The sequence below is a fragment of the Bemisia tabaci genome, chromosome 2 (genome assembly GCF_918797505.1).
Source record: "Bemisia tabaci chromosome 2, PGI_BMITA_v3".
NCBI lineage: Eukaryota > Metazoa > Arthropoda > Insecta > Hemiptera > Aleyrodidae > Bemisia > Bemisia tabaci.
The window spans coordinates 9477093-9486217 of NC_092794.1; the positions used below are offsets into that span (position 1 = coordinate 9477093).

General features: G+C 35.5%; 1 protein-coding gene across 1 annotated transcript in view; it reads right to left on the minus strand.

Annotated features, from left to right (window-relative positions):
* Positions 1–9078, minus strand: part of LOC109040160 (uncharacterized) — a 52698-nt gene extending 43620 nt beyond the window's left edge. Inside the window, exons 1-9 of the mRNA XM_072297270.1 lie at positions 8654–9078; positions 6747–7213; positions 6167–6299; positions 4997–5258; positions 3857–4280; positions 2714–2816; positions 1830–2002; positions 948–1168; positions 202–359 (exon numbers count right to left, since the gene is read on the minus strand). Coding sequence (XP_072153371.1) covers positions 202–359; positions 948–1168; positions 1830–2002; positions 2714–2816; positions 3857–4280; positions 4997–5258; positions 6167–6299; positions 6747–7051 — 1779 coding nt within the window. The 5' untranslated portion in view covers positions 7052–7213; positions 8654–9078. The remainder of the gene's footprint in view (positions 1–201; positions 360–947; positions 1169–1829; positions 2003–2713; positions 2817–3856; positions 4281–4996; positions 5259–6166; positions 6300–6746; positions 7214–8653) is intronic.
* Positions 9079–9125: the final 47 nt, after the last annotated feature.

Sequence of the window (9125 nt, forward strand, 5' to 3'; positions counted from 1 at the left end):
AAACTTTCATGACATTTACACAACTGCTGAATGGGGAGGCTGCAAAGCAGCCAGAGGTTCAGCCTACAATTGACACTAAAAAAAAAAAAAAAATAGTATCTATCTCTGTGAGGAGCCTAGTGGTGCAACTGGCAAACAAAATTATACTTCGATTCTTCGCTGCTTACTATCTAGGTGTGCACTGAATGGTGGGCTACTTACACTAACGACTTTCTTATAAATTTGAGCTGGTCCAGAACATTCTGTATACGGATATTCTGAAGTGGCCATTTCTAGCATGCACATTCCAAATGCATATACATCTACACTTTCATCGTAATGCTCTTCATACATTTCTGGGGCCATAAATTCTGGCGTCCCTGCAATAAAAAATAATGCATACAAATTCTACTTGCTAAAACAGAGCAAAATCGTGTTCACTCTAAGGACAGAAAAAATTCCCAAAAATATGCAAAAATAAAAAGTCATTTTCTCTTGAGAGAGAGAATTCAATAATAAAATAAATAAGAAATGAGAGAATATTACACCATTGCAATCAAGAAACATGTTTTTGTAGCTCTACTGTACATACAATGGTACCCCCAAAAAAGTGAATCTTGTTATTTTAAATGTTGCATACTTTAAGGTTTTGGATTTTGGAGAGAAAAAGAAAACATGGATTTTCCAGTTCCCGTGACTTTTCATGAAATGACCCCCAAATGCATTGCATAGATAGTTAGTTTTCTGACTCCCTGCTGGTCTATTACTCCTTTCAAGAGGACTAACAGGCAAGGACCCTCTGTGATTTTTATTCTAGCTGGGTCCAAAATTGCGTCTTCAGTCCTTTTTGTTCAATGAGGGTAAAAGATATTAATTAGAAGAAGGGGGAGAGTAAGGTAAATTATAACGGTGGATTTAACTTAAAAGGAATCTGTAAATGGAAATAATCTGATCAAAACATGACTTACCTATCACAGACTTAGCAAAAGAGCGATTTTTTAGAGTTGCAAGACCAAGATCTCCTATCTTGACACTACCCGTAGTACCAGTTATAAAAATATTATCACATTTCAAATCCCTGTGAATGATAGGTGGAGTGCGAGAATGTAAGAAGCTGAGACCCTTTAGGATTTGCCGGCACCAAGACTTTAATACTTTGGGATTTATCTTCTTAAAACGTCTCAGATATCTGCAAGAGAAATTAGAAACACAAAAATTATGTTTAATAGGGTAGTTGCACTTCGTTTTTTCCTTTCTTTTTTTACATTCAATTCCTGAAAGGGCTGAAAACATAGGAAGACACATATTTCTCATTTAATCAAATTTTAGATGAGAAAATTACTCTCCAAGTCCCTCAAAATTCAACTTTATTTCAATTGGAACAATATCTAGCAAGCAGTTCCTGTAACTTCCACTGAAGATCATTTCCAGTCCTGCATTGTTAAAAGTGTAAACAATGTGCAAAAGCTGAACCAAAGTGCCAAGATTAAAGTTACCAAAGTGAGGACTGTTGTGGTTACATTTATTGTGCAATTTAACTCTGGTGGATTTTGATTTTTTTTTTTTTCAAGCGGAAGTTTAAATTTATGCATCAAGAGACACTAATGTCTTAGTCAGAGGTCACTTTCGATCATTTTTGTTGCACACATTGTGGTGTACAAGAAGTTTTCATGAGAAAACATACATTACAATGCTTAAATTTATTTCTTATCTGAAGAGATCTGAACACAGCTTTTTCCTCTTCAATTGATAGAATAATTTTTCTTGCCTAATGATAACTCAGCTCATTATCACGCCTCGCTGTAAAAATGGTTTACTCTCGGCGACAAAATGAAAAAAAATTAACTCACGTTTTCAGGGTGCCTGAGGTCATAAGTTCAGTCACTAGCACAATGTATTTTCTTTTTGTCTGAGTTACTTCCCAGTAATCGTAGAACCTGACGATGTTTGGATGTTGAAGACCCTTCAACATCTCAGCCTCCTCTCGAAATCTCAGTCTTTCTGTTTTATTTAGTTTTTTCTCCTGAAAATTGAAAATAGCATCAAAATTAGAAAATAATGATTGGAGCAGGCTTTCAGAAAAAAACAGGGCAATTTGTTACTTTTTATCCAGGCACAGTTACAAAGTGTTATAATATTTCGCAAAATAATTTTTTTGGCAGAATGTTGGATTTTTTCCTAGACTGGCCAGAATTCTAGGAGAGACCGATGAAAGATTTTTAATTTGTAGCTTTTTTGCTCCCGCTATAAAACAAATACCTTTTAAGCAGAGACATTGGCCGGTCCATCAATCTCATGAGTGTTACTATTTCACTCTCCAGGATGAGCATCAATTGGATTGCATTTTGCAAAAAGGAACCAAGCGCATTCCAATGTTTCTAGGATTATGCAACTTACATTCTTTGCAATAAAATTAATAAAATCAAGCAAAAACTTAAATCTACGAAGGTAATTTTTGTCTTAAATTTATAGTTAAGTGAGAGTAATGATAAAACTTGTTTAGATGATTAGTTTATATTTGCGACGTAAAAAAGTTGCACAGTCTTAGAGAAACTGGAATGCTTTTGGTTCCTGATTGCTGGATTTGTTTTGACACCTCTACAGCAGGGTGGGTGAAGAAAGACCAACAATGCCACTTACAGGGTTTCCACAATTTCTTTATTTTCCGATTTCAGGACTTAGTTTTTATTACATTGCTAGATTTGAAAAATAACAAATAGTACAAAACACATACCTGTAACTCACACCAAGCTACAGCAACACCTGTTTGAGTATCCAAACCTCGATACACAGTTTTAAAACTACCTCTCCCGATTTCTTCTTCAAACTTCAAAAACCTAAAAGCAAATACAGACATACAAGTGAAAAGAAAATTCCATCTGATCAGAATTAAACTTGAAGTAAAACCTTACAAAAAAAAGTTAGTGTTGTTTATCCATTAGGAACCAACAAATAAATGTCATCATTGGTGCGAAGTAGGCGGATAAAATATTACTCGCCAGTAAAACTGAAAGGGAAGAGCATTCAGCTTAATCAGATGCACTAGAAGGGTGCTCTGTTTCGGTTCACTGGCAGAGTTGCCATTGTCCTTGCCCTTGTGGGAGCATGTTGGGTCCCCATCCTGGGATGAATACCATATAGTTCTGAAAACCATGAACAGCATCACACATCCATTGTTGCCAAATAACAAGATAGATAGCATTGAAGTACACCTCTCTCACTGTATACAATCACTGCTGAACATCTCCGAAGAAATACATGGACAAAACTAAAATAAAAATTTATCTGGATACTACAGATGCAAACACAATCTCTTTCAGAAATTTGTTCAACTCAGATTTCACTAAATGAAAAACTGTGGAAAAATGGAAAAAGTTTTGTTCAAAAGTGTCACAGTTCAAACAATGGACCAGTGTTATGGACTAAATCATGCAAAACAATTCATTAAGTTTTCTTCATTGAATAATGCTATGATGAAAAAAGCACAATTGATTTTGTTGAGTTTTTGACATTCGTACATTCATTTGGAGTCGTCCTATGATTGTGTGGATGGAATAAAATCACTTTGAACGTTTAACCTCCTTCTAAAAGAGTTTGCCTCATAGCTTCATGGACAAAATTAGAATGATAAAAATCCACCTAAAATCTGGATTACCATTAGCATGACTCATGGAGGTCACTACTGGATATTTTTAATCTGTTCCTGTGACATAGGATAATTTTAAATTTTCGTCATGAAAATCTGTTCTCTTCTCTCACATTTAGACTCTTCCTATCAGATAAAATCAAAATCCATGGTAGGATTTATTGTCTACCTCTAAAATTTTTTGAAGAAAAAAGAACAGCAATAAATGAGCTTGAAACTAGAAAAATTTACCTTCCATCCGGTGAAACACCAATTGCTTTTTCATCATCATCGATGAATGCTGGTTCAGGAATCACCGCACCAGCCTCCTCTATTACCTGCTTGATTTCAGGGGTCGATGTTTCCCGAAAATCAAAGTTGTTCAAGGCATTATTTTTATTAAACTCGTGGCAGAACTCCTTTATTTCCGGCGGGATTTCTGTAGCTGGTAAGAGAGGATAAACTCCTGGCTCATCTTGACTGTCTCCCAGATTCAAATCAGCCCTTACATCTGGGTCATTATTCTCTGACTGGTTCTTGGCATCTGGTGTTTCTACAGGTACATCCCTACCTTCTGTAGAGCCTCTTTTTTCCTTGGTTTCTGTCATAACTTGAGTTTTATCAACAGCATTGTTTGATTTGAAATCTTTTCTTCTAGGTAGATCTTTTTTGAAACCTATAAGCAGAGAAATAAATAAAGATCAATTGAAACATCTCAGAAGTTCTTCGCAAGGTTCACTTTTAAGCAGGGTTTCAAAAAGATATGGCTGTCTTTGCATTGATAATAGCACATTCATGGATGATTTTATCTGCTCTTTAAAAAATAAACTGTGTACTTGGAATTTGACCCATACTATCAGAAAAATTTCCTTTCATTTCGCTTGATTTTAGGGTTGCTGCAGAACTTAGAGAATGAAATTTCCCGACATTTCCCTGATTACCTGGACAAATTTTGGTAAAATTTCCTGATGACTGAAGATATGCAAACAGTTTAAAAGACATAATTTAAAACAATTTTCAAGCAGAATTTGTTGTTCGAAACGTCAAACCCATTCTGGAAAACAAATAAAGTGGGCTTAACAATTTTTTGGACGCTCACGCCGAAGTCCCTGAAATTTTCCAGTATTCACTGACTGTGATAACCCTGTAATTAATCAAAATGCATAGTATTTCTCCAAAATTTGTAACATTAGATTAATTTAAAGATTTCTAATTAGCAATGATGAAAAAAAATAAAATGCGCGGAGAGAGAAAGAAATAGAAGCACACATAAGTGATTAAAACCAGAATATCAAGAAGCAGAATAAGCTTGAATTAGAAAACTTTAAAGTACAGTCTTTCAAAGTTTTTCAGGTAATAATATACTGAGCAAAATTCAAGAAAGATTAGTACCTTTGACAGGGACAGGGGATCGTTTCTTTATTGAAGCACCAGGGAGGTGGTGAAGTTGAGTGCTTTCCAGTGAGGCATCATGTAATGATTCTTTCTTGGCTGTTGATAGAGGAATATGACTGGTAGAGGTGAGACTATTTCTGGAAGAATTGCTGCGCACTGGGGATGGTGATGAGTCAAGTGAGTGTTGGTGCACGGATGACCGTGAAATTCGGCGCAGTCCATCACCATTGGTTGATGCTGAATTAGCAGTGCATGAAAGCTGTAAACCATTGAATATATTAAAGCAGAACCATTTAAAAGGTACTGTTGGTATCTTGCAAAGTTAGAGAATACTCTTCAAATACAGACCACTCAATAGCGACAAAATGCTCAATGGCAATGTCTGCATGTATAATAGGGAAGCACTGCTTCCCCTGAGCAATAGGAAATGATTTTTTTTTTCAAGTACACTAATACTGTTCCAAAAATTATACTGAAAGCAATTAGAATATCGCTTTGGAGTATGCATGGTAATGAGAAGCGTAGCCAAGTGATGAGGAAAAATACGCAAGACAGCATTTAAATATTCTACCTCTGATTTGATTTGTGTTAAAAATACTCGTTGATGACTCATTTAGGAGTTGATTTCCAAACTTCTTTGTGTGCGAATAGTTTTCTACCAAGGGTTTTATACAAAAAGCATACGGCTTTTTTCTTTGTTCAGACCTTGCCTAGTAGCTCAGTATGTTAGCTCATTATGTGGCTCGTTAGAACTCTTGTATTATTTTTGTAAAGCTTTGAAGCCTTGTGTTTGTAAGTACAGTGATTGCAATTGGCAGAGGTTAACTCATTTTATGGCACAAATTAATTTTGGATCTCAGATTCTGGAGGACACTAATCTATTGTAGCTTGCATAAAAACATTGAGTACCAAATTTTTTTAGAACTTTAAATTTTAGGGAATTTATTCAAAAAGAGAAAAAATTAATGAAAATTTGCAAAATCATGCCAGAGGAGGATTAAATTTTTAAAAACCCAAACAATACGTTGTTGTGTATTTGTAACGCTACGCCATGGAAGGTTAAAGCCCTAAAAATAAATTCTAAGTGGCTTAGTACGCCAAATGACCATTATAAATAAATACCACACAATAAAATAAATTTAGCTTCTCAGTTAGTGAGTTACTCACCCTTTGATTGGAAGAGGATGAGGATTGCCCGAGGCCAGAGTTTCCTGTCCCCGTTTTACTGGAAGGTTGAACTGATCGTGACTTCCTATTCAGTAAGTCTCCGTCTTGATTCACTTTCCTGGGAGAGCTTTGCCTAAACATTGCAAAACAAATGATTGGGACTTTGACAATGTATTCAATGTATGGGAGACAGATTAATAGAACTAGAATGATGCAAAAGACTAAATATTTTTGAAACAAAGTGAGGAATTTTTCTCTTTTAAAAAGGATTTGGGTCATTTTTGGCATTCACTTCTCAATTTCTTCTGGATGATTTTTTTCATAAATCATGTGAAGTAAATACATATTGATGCTGGTTATGAAAGTACCATTTTAATCAAAGTTATGCTGTAATCTCTTTTTGCTTTTTTGTGCAAATGACCTAAGGTCCAAGTGCTGACACTAAGTATAATTAGAATGCTTAAATATACCTTTTTTGATGTCGAAAACACGATCAGATGAGACTACAAGTTGCAAAAATTCTGGGTATTACATTTTGTAAAGGAAATAAGATAGAAAATAAATAATAAAAAGTTCTGACCTGTTACTCCTGGCAGGACTGACGGATGATGCCTTCAAATTACGCCGCTTCTGCTCAGAAATGTTTGAAATTTGACCAGTCCTGTACTTAATTGATACAGTGCTACTGTTAACAATAGGTAGTGAAGTTACTTCTGAATTAATGTTGTTCGTCTTCTTTAAGTGTGGGTTCTTGTTGGTGTCCCCATCGTCCCATTTATTTCGTGTTATCAGACTTCGGTTGGCGTTGGTATGGTTTTCAGGTTCGGAATTAATATTGTTACTTTTACTTTTTCGTGCAATATAGTGTTGGTACTTATTGCTCATTTCATAGATGAAAAGTTGATTGCAATAAGATTCTAGTTTCTGGCTGCTGTGGTAGTATTTTGACTACAACTTGGTTTCAAATGCTTTATGGAAACCTCAAACATTGCACAGGGATGAGATCTTGGGTATACATTTTCTTGTTCAGGTTTTACTTCGTGATTTCTGAAACAAACAAACAAATTTTCTCTTGTAAAGGGATATGGGGTACCTACATGTTCCTACCTCGTATCAAACAGATGGTGATAAAGTTTTTGGTTTATTTTTACATTATCACTTTTTTAAGCTAATACAACACACATTTTGAATATTGGAATTCTCGAGGCAGCAATCGCATTACACATTTCAAAAATTGGTTTGCAGCCCTCGCAAAGTTTCACGTGACATGAAAGGTTATACATGCAAAAAGTACTTTTTGCCCCTTAAAAAATTATAGATGGCTCTAGAAATCATGCTTGCCAGCCAAGATGGCTCCTAAAATTGGAACACTTGAAGGGTATAACTAAAAAAGGGTAAGTTGCATGTTGATAGAGCCTACGCCAAACAAGTTAGCGCACTTTTAGACTGCAACAGAAGATCATCTGACATCACTTTAACAAATAAAGTAAGCAAGAATCAAGATGACGTATCTTCTGTGGTGTTCTATTATTTGGTTATCATCTGTGTATAAGTAAATAAATAAAATAAATGTTCTAGAAGTGCGTAAACTCATTTGTCGTGGACTCTACTAACAATGAGTTCTCATCTAAGTAGACCCACCGTTATAGAAGTCTGCTTAGATATCGAGTTTTAACTAATCTTAGATCCGTGCTACATCAGATACACCATTCCTTTACTAATCTCTGATCCGTTAAATTTTCTTAACTTTGATAACACAGCATAAGTATAGCGTGCTCACTGTAAAAGCAACTGCCTCTAATTTCTTCAGCCACAGATTTGGTCATGGAAATGACTATTTTCTTTCTGGAGCAATAGTAGCTGCTAAATTAGAAACTGTAATAAATGTATTTGGACTGATGATAGGAGAAGGCTCAGAAGAGTGCCAAGGACAAGGAAAATATCCATTCACAGTTAGAAACCTACTGGTTGTCACGGTATGTGCACAAATGTTAATATTTGAGTAACCGTATCCAGATGGAGTCCTTCAGAGAGAGCCAATACTCTGATGACTTACTATTCAGTTCCAGGAATGATATAACTTCAGTCTTAAGAAAAAGATAGCTGGTTTATCGAGTCAGACATATCCAGAGTAAGTACGGTTAATGAACAAACGTGCGTTGCAACAGTTTCTGAAATGTTGAGTAACTCCTTATGTTGTTATGATTGGACAGAATGGGTTAACAGAGTAATGAAAACAAACCATAGAAGTTTTGTTTCTTCCCATGGGAGTGAAATTCACTTCATTTCTGAGAAACGGAACTGCTCTTCCAGTGTCATCACTTGAGGCCCACATTAGTCAGGGCAGGTTATGGTTGAGCGATAGATGCAAAATTATGATTAGAATAGCGCGACAAATTGATTAGACTGAGAAGGCAAAAATGATTGGTATGACGCGAATTGTAGAATCAAAAAAGTTCATAAATATGTTTAAATTGATTGGCTAACCTCTAAAGTTGTTGCAGCAATCTTTCGGGTGACCAGCAACATTTGTAATTCAGTTCAAACAGTGGTTACCACTCATTTAATAAGTAAAACTTGATCATTACAGATATTAGAGCTATCAGATAAAAATGTGCGACGAAGATTCAAGTGTGAAGAAGGATGGAAACACCCATGTAACCTTGCAAGTCTGAACACTAATTTCGAATTCAATGACTGATGATTAGGTATGATAACAGATGCACCTATGTATGGACAGGATAATTACTTTTTCTTTCAGGTAAGTATTAGGATTTCAAATTCCAAATCAGATATCATCGTCTAACGATTTCCCGGAAACTTGATAACACGAAATGGTCCACGAAGTGATTAGAAAAGACGACGGATTGACGAATAACAATTGACAACAATTATCCGGATAGAGAGAGGGGATGAAGGAGGAAAAGCAATGCAAGGTTGCCGATTATTGACACTTGAA